This window comes from Natrix helvetica (genome assembly GCF_964273705.1).
Source record: "Natrix helvetica genome assembly, chromosome: 1".
Taxonomy (NCBI): Eukaryota; Metazoa; Chordata; class Lepidosauria; order Squamata; family Natricidae; genus Natrix; species Natrix helvetica.
In genome coordinates, this window is record NC_138548.1 from 62679432 (window position 1) to 62695868 (window position 16437).

Below are 16437 nucleotides of genomic sequence, written 5' to 3' on the forward strand. Positions count from 1 at the left end.
AGTTAGTTACAGAGGATATTGTCAGCAAGAGAAAACAGAGAAGATACTTTTGTTGACAGGTTGTGCTTAGATCTCCAGAAGTATTTCACATGCAAGAATACTTACAACTTCACACTTTTAAACTTTTTTTCTTTAAAATGCCCTGTTCCTCTCATATTTTATGGTGCAGACTGCTTTTGGAATTTTATAGAGTTCCTGATTTATTTAAGAGTACCTAGACCTTACATCTCTAGGAACAATATGTCTTGCTATTTACTTGACCATGCCCTTTCGAACAGAACAAAAGATTATGACTCAGTCAAGCCACTGACAAACAAGAAGAAAGAGAGTGGGTGACCTACATTTGGCAAGTTTGCATTGAAAATGGTCTTAATTCAAGCTGGATTTCAGTTCACCTCCTTTCAGACAGGAACATTGATAGAGGAAAAGGGTAACGGAAATATAATGGCTTGCAGTCGATAATAATAATAAAATTATTTCTCAAATAAGGATTCATGATATATTCTAACCCTCTTTAGGTAAAACTAGACAGGCCATGATTTGTTGGGTCATTATTTCAGAGATATTTTTTTACCTAAAAAATGAAACAGAATTTGATGTGCTGGCTTTCCTTGCACCCCTTCAGGAGACCAACCCAGTTCCTAAGACCACACAATGTTAGAAAGAAGAATTGCTTCTGCAGGTTTGGTACAGCAAGGCAGCAGAAAACAGCAGTCAGATATAGATAAGGACTTAGGTGAGAAACGTGAATTCCATGTCAGCAGTACAAAGTCAAGCAGATGATTTACGATGCAAGCCAGGCTGTAAATAACCGGAATCATGGTATGGTATGCAAGCCAGATGCTGCAGTTGCTTCTAGCAAGGGAATAATGTTTCAATGAGGCTTAGAGCCTTTCCCTGCTTAATATGCACAGCTGTTGTCATACTTCCCTGATAAGTGCAGTGTTTTCCTGCTTGTTCCTGAGTTGCACACTTTAGAGAGGTGCAGAGATCCTAGAAGGGTTTGCTTGGGAAGGGAGGAAGTAAGTGGTGGAGCAGCCCATGTTGCAGCTAAATCAGACTCCTAGGGCATGACTCTTAATGACCATAGGTGGGCAAAAAGACATTCGGAATGGGAATGATTTCTTACTTCCTGCTGGCTTCCCCATTGACTTTGCTTGTAGGAAGCTGGCAGGGAATGTTCAAAATGTCCCTCCCTTCCTCCTTCCATATTCCCTTTCCAGCTGGCAGGTAAGTGGCTGCTGCCAATTGGGGGAAGGAAGGAGGGAATGTGCAAGTAGTTAATGCAGTGCAAGCACAGAAGGTCTGGCAGATGGTGCAAGGGTGGTTTTCAGGGCTCCCCATTGACTTATTCCCCCAAACACTGATTTTGTTAGTGGGAAGATGGCAAGGAGCATCATATCAGTTCCTTCTGGCTTCCCTATCGACTTCTGGGAAGCTATCAGGGAATGTTGAAAGTGAGAATCATCTGACCATAGTTGACCATGGCAGTGCAGTGGAGACACTGAACAGCATTAGCACAGTGGCACTGAAATGGCAGCAACTGTCCCAAATTTCATTCCCATGGAACTCATGGGTTCCAAGCATTCTGTAAGTTAACTTATTTGGGTTTCCTTAGTTCAATAATTGTTGTCCTGCATCTTCCAATTTCACCCAATTTAATGTTACAAACAAATAAATATGAAACCTTTAGTAGTATATAGGTTCAGTGACATAAACCCTTCCAAAGGAATTATTGTTGGGGATATGTTAATTAAACAAATTACTCAATAAAACCCTGCAAGTGTATTAGTTTTATAGTGGAGTATTACTTAGTTTTTTTTAAGGTTTATGTTTTATCCACACACTTAAGGTAAAACAACTAAAAATATTCAAGGAAAAGAAATAATAAAATTATACACTATAGTAAAACACAGTGTATAATTCAGCAGAAAGCTCTTCTAAATTGCTCATAAATAAGGCATAACAGTGATTTACTGCAGTTTACCATTCAAATGAATGGGAAGAAACAATTGCATTGCAATCCTAAATATGTTTCTAATCTGAAGTGGGTTCTAAGGGCTTAGTGATGCTTAATCCTCAGTAATGAGCATAGATTTATGGAATTAGTATTCTGCTGGTGTGAATTATGTGTTACGATTTAAACTAGAGATCTGAGATTCAAGACAGGCCTTATTTAAATTTATAATTCAGGATTAAAATGCTGTTTTTTTGTTTTTGTTTTAGAAAGATCCGTAGGCTGTGATAAGGAAGCATCAAAGCATCTGCAACTGCTTCATCTTGTGAAATAAAAGGATGAGAATAGCTAGGGCAGTGAATTTGTTAATTGAAATTGGTCCTGCAATGTGACACTGGATGTCTTCCCATTTTCCTCTTTAGTTTTTAAAAATATTCTATCTGCACCTCTTTTCAGGCAGGGATGTGAAGGATAGTACAACAGCTTCTGAATTGCCCAGCAAAGAACTTAATTATCCTGAACTAATGCAATGAGTTCTACCCCAAATGAATACCAAACCCTTTCAAAAGCTGTTTAAAAGGTATGCTGTAATTTTCCCATTTTTGTTTCTAGGATATGTGGTTTAACCTTGTGTGGTAGTGTAGCTGAATGTTGACTTTTCTGGGCTTGGCTTTGTTACCTGGTAAGGTTTGGGCCTTCTAAGAGGTATCTCTCATCAGTGGTAGGGTCAGGCTTTGTGCCTTACTGACATTACTGTATACAAATGTCCCAATTTGTTTTCATGAATGTGCTTCTCTGGAGTAATCTGATGGAAGCTTTATGGAATCAAAGCAGTCTCCTTGCAGCTTTGCACTTCCCTTGAAAGCTAACATTCAAATAAGGTAAAGGTAAAGGTTCCCCTCACACGTATGTGCTAGTTGTCCGCGACTCTAGGGGGCGGTGCTCATCTCCTGTCAGCCTCTGTATCGCTATTGCTTTCGGCTGCCATTGAAATGGGGGGGGGGGAGGGAAAGCATGGCATTTGGGAAGGGAAGTTTTCAGTACAGGAGGGAGTTTTGTTCTCACCATCTACTGTGCATGCTGGAGATAGTGGATGAGCAGACTGAGGCCAACTGTTCTGCATACCAACCTGATGATGTTTTTTGAAGATGGATCCCACATGACATCTGAGGGATTTTCACATTGGACAAGGGATGGGGTTACCAGGAGGAGGGGGTTGGGTTATACATTGATATCTATGATTACGCACACTTTTGCCTCAGATCTTGCTTTGCTTAGCTGCTATCTTTTCATAACCAGTAAAAGTACTCTTAATTCTGAAACATGGAGTTCTGTTTTCTTTCTTGGTTACTGATGGAGGCTGCCATGACATCTCCGTTTCAAAGTCAAAGAGCCAGCACTGTCCAAAGATGTCTTCATGTCTTCATTATGGAGGAGGAGCTTCCGGCGATGGCGGTCGCCTGTTTGAGCTCCTAGTTCACCGTGGAGCGCCCGATAGGGGTAGGAGGTTGCCGCCAGCCCCCATGGCAACGGGGAGCTGAGACTTGGATAGCCCGACCACCCTGGCATGTTTGGGGGCTTATTTTAGTCCACCAGGGGTGGTCGGAGAAGCTTGGAGGCAAACAAGAGCGGAGCGGAGCTGAGCAGCCGAGAAAGGAAGCTGTGAGGCAATGGCGGCGGCGGCGGCAGCGCGGCGGCGACGGCGGCAGCGCGGCGCGAAATTTGAAAGTGGAAAGGGGAAAAGGCAAGACAGCACCAGGAAAGGCAAGCCAGCGGCACCAGAGAGGATGGGGAGACAATGGAAGCTCTGGAGCCGCCCTACAACGCTAAAAAACACCAGAGGACATCGAGTGGTGAGCAGAATGGGGAGGCAACAGGGAGCGGCACTGGGAGATGGCTGCGGTATTGGGTGTGTGGAAAGAACCGCAGCCAGGGACTCCCAGGGACTCCCCCATAACAGCTGGCCATATCCTGGCTGCCCCCATGCTCCTAGGAACTTGCTCTGGTGTCTTGAGAATCCTGATAATTTTGGAAGCTTTTCCCAAATTGCTGCAAATGTTAAGAGAACTGAGAACTGAGACGCCGGATGGGGGGGTCAAGGTGAGGATGTTGGGGAACCAGTAGAAAGAAGAAGACCTAAATAATGGTTGGGGATGACCTGGAACCTTAGAGGTCACTGAAGACCCGTGTTAGGGCCATGGATGAGCCCAACTGACTGCCCAGACTAAGACCAAAAACAGCTGGGCTTAGAAGGCCACCCCTCATTTACTAAGGAACCCACATCTGTACTACATTTATTTTCAATCCACCTTGGACTGTCACCTCATTTTATGATATCTCCACCTGCTTCACCTTCACGTCCCGGAAATATTTGGAACATTTTCCCCTCCAGCTCCCCAGTAACATCTCAGCCTCCGGCTATTAACTATTAATTTTTACCATCTGCACCCTTACCCAATTGGGTTTTAATACTTCATCAATTTACTCAAGGCTAGACCTGCTCCGCCTGCGGGAGGCCCCGCTCTCGCAGGTATGGCCCTTGGCTCTCTCAAGGGCCTGCCTTGATGACGGGTTTGTGAACCCCGAGAGGTGGAAGAAACGGAGGCTGAGGGGCTTTTTATCCAAAAGTTTTTTATTGTTATTAAGGGGTTCCAGGGAGGGGGTGTGTGATAACCAGGCCGGGAGAGGCGCCAGTGCCAGTGCTGGACGGACAGGTGAGTCCGGGAAGGAAGTGAGCGGAGCGGGGGGGGAGAGGGAACAAGAGATTCCAATAGAGGGTTGTTTGATTACAACGGTCGCGGGGAGGGGGGGATGCGAGGACAAGAGAAGATCACAAGGTCGGTTGGGAGACCGTGGTTGTTGGCTATGCCCGGTCGTCTGCACCAACCCCCGCAACCTAGGTGGCCAGGAACTACAGAGCCCGGGCCTACGGCTGATGCTTTGCAATGCAAGGTCCGTAACCAACAAGGCCCCCCTCATTAATGAGTTGATCTCTGAGGGGGAGCTAGACCTTGCAGGGATAACGGAAACCTGGTTGGGCCACGAGGGTGGTTTACCCCTCGTGGAAATGTGCCCACCAGGTTTCCGTGCATTCCATCAGCCTCGGGCCCTGGGTAAGGGTGGTGGGGTGGCGGTAGTTATACGGGAAGGTCTAGAGCCGAGGGAGTTCACTGTTCCTCAGATATCCGGGTGTGAGTCCCTTGGTGTGAAATGGGGCCCACGGAGGCAGTTGGGTTTGCTGATTGTATACTTGGCTCCTCGCTATACATCAGCAGCCCTGCCCGAGCTCCTCGAGCTGATCTCGGAGACGGCGGTTGAGATCCCCAGGCTCATGGTCATGGGAGATTTCAACCTGCCGTCGACGGGAGCAGCATCTGAGGTAGCTCGGGAGTTCATGGCTTCCATGACAGCCATGGGCCTGACCCAGTTAATTCAGGGCCCCACACACGAAGGAGGCCACACATTGGACCTTGTCTTTGTATCTGAGCAGTGGACGAGTGATCTGGGTAGAGGGGATTTTACTGTTACACCCCTGTCATGGTCAGATCACTCATGTCTCCGGCTTAACTTCCCTGGCGCTACCCCCCACCGCGAGGAGGCGGGACCAGACGGTCCACGCTGGTACCGCCCCAAGCGCCTGATGGAGCCGGATAGGTTCCAGACGGAGCTTGGGCCATTACCTGTAGCCCTGACCCGCGCTCGGTCGGAGGACCTAGCGGCCGCCTGGAATAGGGCGGCGGCTGGGGCCTTGGACCGGATTGCGCCTTTGCGACCTCTCCTGCGGCAGCGACCCACCCGGGCTCCTTGGTATACCGAGGAGCTGAGGGTGATGAAGCGTCACAGGAGACGTCTAGAGAGCAGGTGGAGGTCCTCACGCTCCGAATCTGATCGAACACAGGTAAGATCCTACTTGCGGACCTACCTGGTGGCATTAAGGGCGGCCAAACGTAGATATTGTGCCACCCTTATTGCGTCCGCGGATAACCGCCCTGCTGCCCTGTTTAGGGTGACCCGCTCCCTCTTGTCACAGGGGACGCAGGGGGCACCTTTACAGGGCAGAGCAGAGGAATTTGGGGAATATCTGCAGGACAAAGTCGCTCAGATCCGGAGCGGATGGGCCCCACTCAGTGGACCAGACGAGCCGCCAACAGCGAGTCTTGTGAGACCATCCTGGGAGGAGTTTGATTCTGTTGCCCCCGAGGATTTAGATAGGTTGCGTGGACGGCTGCGACCCACCACATGTTTAATGGACCCGTGTCCCTCCTGGTTGGTACTGGCATCTTGGGAGGTGACACGAGGCTGGCTTCTGGGCCTGGTGAATGCCTCATTGGGTGAGGGATCCTTACCAACCGCCTTGAAAGAGGCGGTGGTGAGGCCCTTACTTAAGAGGCCCTCACTCGACCCAATGGAGCTAGCTAACTATCGTCCAGTCTCCAACCTTCCGTTTCTAGCGAAGGTTGTTGAGAATGTGGTGGCCCAGCAGTTTCCACGACACCTTGACGAATCCGAGTATCTAGACTCACGCCAGTCCGGCTTCCGACCTGGGCACAGCACAGAGACAGCCTTGGTCGCGTTGGTTGATGATCTCTGGAGGGCCAGAGATAGAGGTTGCTCCTCTATCCTGGTCCTATTAGACCTCTCGGCGGCTTTTGATACCATCGACCATGGTATCCTATTGCGCCGGTTGGAGGGGATGGGAGTCGGAGGTACCGTTTTGCGGTGGTTCGGCTCCTACCTCTCCGACCGGAGGCAATGTGTGTTGACAGGGGGACAGAGGTCGACCCCGAGGCCACTCACTTGTGGGGTGCCACAGGGGTCGGTCCTCTCGCCTCTCCTGTTCAACACATATGTAAAGCCGTTGGGTGAGATCATCCGTGGTTTTGGGGTTGAGTATCACCTCTACGCTGATGATACTCAGCTGTATATTTCAACTCCAAACCACCCCAACGAGGCTGTCGAAGTAATGTCCCGGTGTTTGGAGGCCGTCGGGGTCTGGATGGAGGACAACAGACTTAAACTCAACCCCTCCAAGACTGAGTGGCTGTGGCTACCGGCACCTCGATTCAGCCAGCTGATTCCATCGCTGGCCATAGGGGGCGAGCAGTTGCCCCCTGTGGAACGGGCGCGCAATTTGGGCGTCCTCCTTGATGCCCGGCTGTCAATGGATGACCATGTGGCGGCCGTGGCAAGGGGGGCGTTCCACCAGGTTCGCCTGGTGCGCCAATTGCGCCCCCTACTGGACCGGGATGCCCTACGCACGGTCACTCATGCGCTGGTGACGTCCCGCCTGGATTACTGCAACGCTCTCTACATGGGGCTGCCCTTGGGACGCGCCCGGAGACTGCAGTTGGTTCAGAATGCAGCCGCGCGGGCTGTGATGGGGAGTACGAGGTACTCCCACGTAACACCTCTCCTGCGCGAGCTGCATTGGCTACCTGTGGTTTTCCGGGTGCGTTTCAAGGTGCTGATTACCATCTTTAAAGCGCTCCATGGCACGGGACCTAGTTACTTGCGGGATCGCATCCTCCCACATACATCCCTGCGGCCAATACGCTCACACAGGGAGGGACTTCTCCTGGTGCCATCCACTGGACAATGCCGGCGGGCGACACCGAGGAGTAGGGCCTTCTCTGTGATGGGCCCAACCCTCTGGAATGACCTCCCCCCCGACATTAGAACCACTTCTGACCTCCGCTCCTTCCGGCAAAAACTGAAGACCCACCTGTTCCGATTAGCAGGCCTGGCATAATTCAACTGTCCCTCCTGGCAAACGCACTATATCTGGTTATTTTAGGGGTTTTTTAATTCACTGTATTTGTTTTTAGGGGTTTGAACTTATTTTAATCTGCTTTGTACAGTTCTTTTAATGTCATTCTTACCTCCTCCATGTCAACTGTCAACTATACATACTTAATTTTATTGTATCTGATATATTTTGTATGAACTGTACACCGCCCCGAGTCCCTTTCGGGAGAGGGGGCGGTCTAGAAGCATTAAATTAAATTAAATTAAAAAATTAAATGGTCATGTGGACGGCATGACTAAATGTCAAAGGCACATGAAACGCTGTCACCTTCCCACCAAAGGTGGTTCCTATTTTTCTACTTGCATTTTTTACATGCTTTCAAACTGCTAGGTTGGCAGAAGCCGGAACAAGTAATAGGAGTCACTCCGTTATACAGTGCTAGGGATTCGAACAACCAAACTGCCGACCTTTTTGATCGACAAGCTCAGCATCTCAGCCACTGAGCCACCGCATCCCCTTACTGGCATACTGTATACAAATGTCCCCATTTGTGTTCATGAATGTGCTTCTCTGGAGTAATCTGATGGAAGCTTTATGGAATCAAAGCAGTCCCCTTGCAGCTTTGCATATTCCTTGAAAGCTAACATTCAAGTGTGGACAAACTGTTTTTAAATTTTCACCCTGGAATATTGCTGAGAACCTTTAGAATTACATTTTTGTTAAATAAAATTAGGTTAAAATATCAAACACATAACTTGTGTTAGAAAAATATATAGGGCTGGTTAACATAAAATTAATCTTTGTATGATTCTCAATTGCGGGAATTTCTCTGACCATGGTACTACTTTTTTTTTTTTTACTCTTGTGACAATTAAAATTGCATTACAGGTATATTTATGGATTATTGGTTCACATGGTTCACTTCTAAATGATTTTTTTTTTGTATTCATCATTTGTGCTCAAATTATTTTAAATGTAACGAAAGCTTATTTATAGGTATCAAAAGCATTCTTCTTTGGTCTTCATCCTACTTTAACGCTGGTGTGAATTGCTCATTTGTGAGGAAGAAACCCTCTGGATGCCTTCCAATGCACTGTTACATTTATTTTTGTCTTCACATGTTGCAGCTGAAAAATAACCACTAAATTCATCTTGAAGTCCTGCTCACCACACACCCTACATAATGGGATAAATTAATAGAACACATGTTTGATTGATTTAACAATTTTTTGAGTTGTCACTTTTGTTTGGGTTTAGCCCTCAAGTCTGTTTACTCATTCTGATTTTATGTCAAGAAAAGGAGTTGTGATAATCCCATAATTAATCTATAGATGGCCTTCCTGGACAAACTGTGGTTTTAATAAGATATATGTTAGTTATTTCCCCATCAACTGACTTGGAATGTTAGGATGAAGGATGTATAATAATAAAATTGCTACAGTAATGGAGGCTGCAGTATTGGGAGTTATTCCTATTATGTTTAGTTATGAGTAATATATGAATATCTTCTGAAAGTCATCCTGTGTGTTTAAATGAACATAATTGTACATCAAGAGAAGAAACTAAATGTTCACATTTTAGTTGTTTATGGCATCTTGTTTAATAACAAAAGCATGTTTCAAAACAAAACTAAAGAAAGTCCTTATTAGCTTAAGTCAAATATGCTATCTTCAATATCAGGAGAAGAAATTACTATTGGAATTGGTGAAGGCCAGGACAGTACCCATAGAACCGAAGTGGAATCCTGGAAAAACCAAGTTATTGTTTGATTAGAAGTGATGTCCATAGTGGCCAAACCATAGTTGGAATATATAGGTAGTTTTCATTTATTAACCACCATTGGGCCAGGAAACTCTGTTGCTAAGCAATGTGATCAGAAAGTGAAATGTCATGTACCACACCCAATTCATGTTACTTCCAGTCATTAATTGAATCACTGTGATTTCCCCATTGACTTTGCTGGTTTGAAGTTAGCAGTGAAGATTTCAAATTATAATTATGTGACTATGAATATGCTGCAATAATTGCACCTGTGATAACCATTGTAGGCCTCCTTTACAGAGTCATTCGGACTTCAAATGTTTGTTCAACAAATGATAGGTTAGCCAGGTTACACCACTTCAGACAAATGGTTTTCCAATCTCTTCTTAAAACCTTCCAGTGTTGGAGCATCCACAACTTCTGGAGCCAAGCTGTTCCACTGATTAATAGTTCTAACTGTCAAGAAATTTCCCCTCAGTTCTAAGTTGCTTCTCTCCTTCATTAGTTTCCACCCATTGCTTCTTGTTCTACCCTCAAGTGCCTTGGAGAATAGTTTGGCTCTCTCTTCTTTGCGGCAACCCCTGAGATATTGGAACACTGATATCATGTCTCCCCTAGTCCTTCTTTTCATTAAACTAAACATACCCAGTTCCTGCAACCATTCTTCAAATGTTTTAGCCTCCAGTCCCCTAATCATCTTCGTTGCTCTTCTCTGCACTCTTTCTAGAGTCTCCACATCTTTTCTACATCATGGTGACCAAAACTGAATGCAGTATTCCAAGTGTGGCCTTACCAAGGCATTATAAAGTGGTATTAACGCTTCACGTGATCTTAATTCTATCTCTCTTTTTATGCAGCCTAGAACTGTATTGGCTTTTTTGGCAGCTGTAGCACACTTCTGGGTCATATTTAAATGATATTAAGTAGGAAGAGAAGAAACCATATCTTTGTTGCTGGGGGTGAGAAAAGACCACCTGTTAAATCTGAGCCCTGGATTTCTTCAGCTTTTCTTTTCCATTTTCTTTTGGTGTTGTATCTTTTAGATTATAAATTTGAAGGCAGTATTCATATTTAAAATATTGTTTAAGATATGCTTTTATTAAATAACCTCAAAAAAGATTTTTATAGATGCAGAATGATTTGACAGCTACTTTGGTAACACTAAGTAAACTGTTCTACATGTTCCATTCATTATTATTATCCTCCTGTGAATCTTTGTTTTGTTTTTCAGTTGAACAAAAGTCTTTAAATGTATACTCCTTTGCCAGAATGACTCAAGTATTCAATTGTTTAGAAGAGCAATAAACAGTGATAAAATAAATGTAGCTCTTAAATCACCATCTTTTAAAATTGTAAATTATCTTTTATTTCACCAGCTTCTGCAACTTTTGAAGACTTTCAGATTCGGCCACATGCTTTGTTTGTCCATTCCTACAGAGCACCAGCCTTCTGTGACCATTGTGGAGAAATGCTGTGGGGGCTTGTACGTCAAGGGCTTAAATGTGAAGGCAAGTGAAAGATCTACCTTTACATATTTTGCATGCTTCAAAATGTATTGTAAGTTACACACACGCAAACATATGTATGTATGTATATATACACATACACACACACATACATACATACACAGAAAAATAAAATGTAATGGTGAAATTTTAGAACATACAATAGGATATGTTTGCATGCGTGGAGAAAAAACATACAATAATACAATAGCAGGATCACTTCCTGTTCCTGTAGGTGACGGACGTGTTGTCTGCTGCTTGTCTCCCCAGTGGGCTCCGTTCAGGAGCACAGGGGGCCCTGGAGGGGTCTCCTGCCACAGGGCGGCTTTCTGGAATCCCCCCGACTTGGCGGCAGCTGGTGGGGGTGTTTCCAGCCTCGCCCCAGGAGCCGGGGAGCAGAGGGGGGGCATAAAACAGCTGCGGGCTGTCTGCCCTTTCGCCGAATGGGCTCCGGGAGGAAAGAGTTAAGTGAAAGAAGAGCGGCTGAAATGCCAGTGGGGAGAGATATGTCCTAATCTCCTTAATCATCGTTAACAGATAAGCAGCAGACTATTGTAAGTTTTTGTTCAATCCATTTGAAACTGGAAGATTAGAGGGGGTGTTTCTTTCTCTTTACCCCCCCTTCGGGCAAAGCGGAATTTGAACTATCTCTCTCTATATCGGAATGGAGAGAGAATAAAGGCTGACTTGCCACTTGTACAAACTATCTGAGAAAGATTGATATCACAGCTGCAAGAGGTGACAGCTGAGCTGTTTTCTTAAAAGGAAAAAAAAACTTTATGGAATTACTTGTACTTCTCCCTGTGAAAGGAGGAGCCAAGATGGCGCCCCTCCATCTTTGTTTTTGTACTTATAAATGAAGCCTGCCTTTTGAAACTACCTTTGGAAAAAAAAATCTCTGGTAATTGTCTTAATACCCCCTCTGAAGGTGCTCTGGACCTCTCCCGTTTTGTGGTCTTCCTGATTAATTTTGACTATTTGACTTTTCCTCTTTCTGGTGTACCTCCGTGCCTTAGAACTGTGAAGGAGAACTAACTTTTTACTTTTGGATTTGCCTGCCACCTTGGACCGGCACAGCTGCGCGCTCCACTGACGCCATTCTCTTTGTAAAAGACTTATCATCCCTGAACGCAGATAAATGGGGCCCCAAAAACCTCCAACGGGCAAGTCATTCTCGGCTCCTGCTTCTGCCACCTCCAGTCCAAGCATGCAGCAGATGAAGATTACTTCATTGTTACAACAAGAAGGGACTGGAGAGAGCTCAAAAGAACTACCTGTTAACCAAATGTTTCAGGAAATTATGAGGGGTCAAAATGAGTTGAAAAAAGAGGTGACAGATCTTAAAGATGAACTCAGAGCTGTACAACAACATATAACAGAAAACAAACAAAGAATTGGGGTGTTGGAAAAGGGGGCAGCTGGATTGGGGGAGGAGGTTAAGGCAGTCCAGAAGGGAAATTTAGAATTGGAAAATTTTATGGCAAAAATAGAACTTGAAAGAATGTCCTTTTTTCTCAGATTCCAGAACCTACCAGAGTCAGAAAATGAAGATCTTAAGGATATTATGAAAACAATTTTAGCAGAATATATTAAGATAAATAAAGAACAGTTGTGGTGGGATATGGATCTGGTTTACAGGATTAATTCAGCATATGCTAGAACACACAATGTTCCAAGGGAGGTACATGTTAAGTTTCTTAGGAGGACCACGAGGGATGAGGTGCTAGGGGCCCAAAGGGAAGGGCCATTAAAATATAAAGATAAAGAAATTACCATTCTTAAGCAAATTCCCCCCCCCCCAAAAAAAAGGGGAAAAAAGGAGGAAGTATTCCTCCTTATCAAAGAAATTATACAATAAAGGAGTTTGGTTTAGATGGTTATTGCCAGAGGGAATGTTGATTTTTTGGGAGGGAAATAGAATTAGAATTAATACAGTGGAGGAGGCTGAAGCCTTAATTAAAAAACAGTTCTCTCCTAGAGGATGAAAATAGGGGAGGTGGTGAAAAAGGTAGTAATGTGCGAGATATGAAGGAGGAGGGGGGCTCTGGCTCCATCTGGGGACAGGGAGGAGGGAGCAATATCGAAAAGGCTCAGGTCACAAAAATAAATGTATTTGAAATACTATGATAATTGTTGATATACTAGAAAGTGACAAAGAAAGAGATGATTGAACACATGGTTGATATAATGTAAAACAAGATGTCAGGCCTGTAGTTATGTTTCTTTTAGGATATTTGGCATGCCACACTTTCTTATAATTTCTTATGCTGTTTCATTAGTGTAGTAGTTGGGAGGGGGGAATAGAAAGGAGTAGGATTGTGGAATGTATTGTTGTCATTCTTTTCTAGAAACTCAAGGTCATCTTTTGTCTCTGCACCTTGACACCTGACTGGAAGCAGAGGGGTGTAGATGCCAGCGTGGAAGATGATGATTGGAACATGTGATGGATTTGTGGGTGTGGGGATAAGATCTTGAACTTTCAACTGGGTGGAATTCCAGGAAGAACATTAGAGTTGGAATTCCATAGACGTGCTAACTTGCCTGTATGAGTAAATTGGAACTTTAAGGATGATTCTGCCTTGGTCTCTGATTGATTTCATACATGGTATTTAGAACGCTGACATAAGATTCTGTTTATGCTTATCTTTTATAAGTTGTTTTTAACATTGTAAAAATTGTGAGATTTGGGGGGATTTCTACCACTAGCACTGGAGCTGCCAAAATTTTCTTTGTACCCTTTTTACCTTTCCCTATAAATGTTTAAAAACCAATAAACTTCTTTAAAAAAAAATACAATAGCAGAGTTGGAAGGGACCTTGGAGGTCTTCTAGTCCAACCTCCTGCCTAGGCAGGAAACCCTATACCATTTCAGACAAATGGCTATCCAACATCTTCTTAAAGACTTCCAGTGTTGGGGCATTCACAACTTCTGGAAGCAAGCTGTTCCACTGATTAATTGTTCTAACTGTCAGGAAATTTATCCTCAGTTCTAGCTTGCTTCTCTCCTTGATTAGTTTCCACCCATTGCTTCTTGTTCTGCCCTCGGGTGCTTTGGATAATAGTTTGACTCCCTCTTCTTTGTGGCAGCCCATGAGATATTGGAACACTGCTATCATGTCTCCCCTAGTCCTTCTTTTCATTAAATTAGACATACCCATTTCCTGCAACCGTTCTTCATATGTTTTAGTCTCCAGTCCCCTAATCATCTTTGTTGCTCTTCTCTGCACTCTTTCTAGAGTCTCCACAACTTTTTTACATCATGGTGACCAAAACTGAATGCAGTATTCCAAGTGTGGCCTTACCAAGGCATTATAAAGTGGTATTAACACATCACGTGATCTTGATTCTATCCCTCTGTTTATGTAGCCTAGAACTGTGTTGGCTTTTTTGTCAGCTGCTGCACACTGCTGGCTCATATTTAAATGGTTGTGCACTAGGATTCCAAGATTCCTCTCACAGTTACTACTATTGAGCAAGGTACCACCTATACTGTACCTGTGCATTTTGTTTTTGTCTAAATGTAGAACCTTACTTTTTTCACTATTGAATTTCATTTTGTTAGATAGTGCCCAATGTTCACGTTTGTCAAGATCCTTCTTTATCTTAAGCCTATCTTCTGGAGTGTTGGCTATTCCTGCCATCTTGGTGTCATCTGCAAATTTGATGAGTTCCCCATTTATCCCCTCATCCAAATCATTGATGAAGATGTTGAAGAGTACTGGGCCTAAAACAGAGCCTTGGGGTACTCCATTGCAAACTTCCCTCCATGTAGATTGAGATCCATTGAGGACTACACATTGAGTGCGATTTGTCAGCCAGTTACTAACCATCTGGTGATGATGCTGTCTAACCCACATTCTTTTACTTTATCTGGTAGTAGGTTATCGTCTACTTTATCAAATGCATTACTGAAGTCCAAGTAAACTGTATCGACGGCATTCCTCTGGTCCACTAATTTTGTCACTTTGTCAAAGAATGCAATAAGATTAGCCTGGCATGATCTGTTTTTGACAAACCCATGTTGGCTTTTGGCTATTACTTTGTTTACTTCTAGGCATTGGCTAATTCGTTGCTTGATTATCTTTTCCAGAATCTTTCCTGATATTGAGTCAGACTGATAGGTCTGTAGTTTCCTGGATATTTTTTTCCCTTTTTTGAAGATGGGAATCACATCAGCTCTTTTCCAGTTCTCTCGCCATTCCCCGGTGCTCCAGGATCTCTGAAATATATAGTTCAGTGATTCTGAGATCTTGTCTGCCATTTCCTCCAGAACCCTGGGGTGTAATCCATCCGGTCTTGGTGATTTGAACTCGTCTAGGGTAGACAGGTGCTCGCTTACCATTTTCTTCCCTATTTTAATTTGTGTTCCTAATCTGATTTTTGTGGTGCTGTTTTTGATAGGTTGGACTGTTTTATCACTCTGTGTAAAGACAGATGCAAAAATGAGTTACTGTATTTTTCAAAGTATAAGATGCACCTTTTTTCCTCAAAAAAGGGGCGAAAAATCTGGATGCATCTTATACATCGAATATAGAATTTTTTTGCCTCCCGAAGCCCTGGCCCTTCACAAAAATGGTTGTGCATACCCTTATGAAGGCTTTCAGAGAGCTCCTGGGGGCTGGGAAGGGCAGAAATGAGCAAAAAATGGGCCGTTTTTTACCCCCCCAGCAGCACTCTATAAGTCTCCATGCAATTTTTTGACAAAAACGGGCCTGTTTTTGTGAAAAACGGGCCATTTTTTGCTCATTTTTGACCCCCCCTGGAGCACTCTGCAAGCCGCCCCCTAAGGCTATTCATGCCTTTTTTGAAAAAAAATGGGCCCGTTTTTGCGAAAAATGGGCTGTTTTGGGGAGGTTTGCAGAGTGCAAAAACTTTTTCCCCCCTTTCGGAAAGCTCTTTAGTTAGGGTGATTGATGAGAATTAGATTAATCAAGTGCTGTGCCAGCAGAAACAAGTCTTAGGTGCTAGTGATTGTCAGTGATTTACTTCTCCAGTACATGGATAAATACACCTGGAAACATCTACATACCTACCTATCTCTCTACCTACCTACTGTATTTCTCTCTTTCTCTCTCTCTCTATCCCTCTACCTACCTATCTACCTACTTTCTCTCTCTCCCCACCTATCTACTGTATTTCTCTCTCTCCCTCTCCCTCTATCTACCTACCTACTTACCTACTCTCTCTCTCCCTACCTATCTACTGTATTTCTCTTCCTCCCTCCCTCCCTCCCTCTCTCCACCTCCCTACCTACCTCCCTACCTACACCCACTCTCTCTCTCCTTACCTAGCTACTGTATTTCTCTATTTCTCCATCTCTCTGTATTTCTCTCTCTCTATCTCTCTCTCCCTTTATCTACCTACCTACCTACCTACCTACCTACCTAACTACTCTCTCTCTACCTACGTACTGTATTTCTCTCTCTTTCTCTCCCTCTCTATCCCTCTAGCTACCTATCTACTTTTTA

The 16437-nt window shown here is 44.3% G+C and overlaps 1 protein-coding gene across 2 annotated transcripts in view; it reads left to right on the plus strand.

The window, feature by feature from the left end:
- PRKD1 (protein kinase D1) overlaps window positions 1-16437 on the plus strand; it is a 118624-nt gene that overhangs the window by 62382 nt on the left and 39805 nt on the right. For both annotated transcript variants that reach the window (XM_081944933.1, XM_081944934.1), the window contains one exon: window positions 10841-10972. In XM_081944933.1, coding sequence (XP_081801059.1) covers window positions 10841-10972 — 132 coding nt within the window. The remainder of the gene's footprint in view (window positions 1-10840; window positions 10973-16437) is intronic.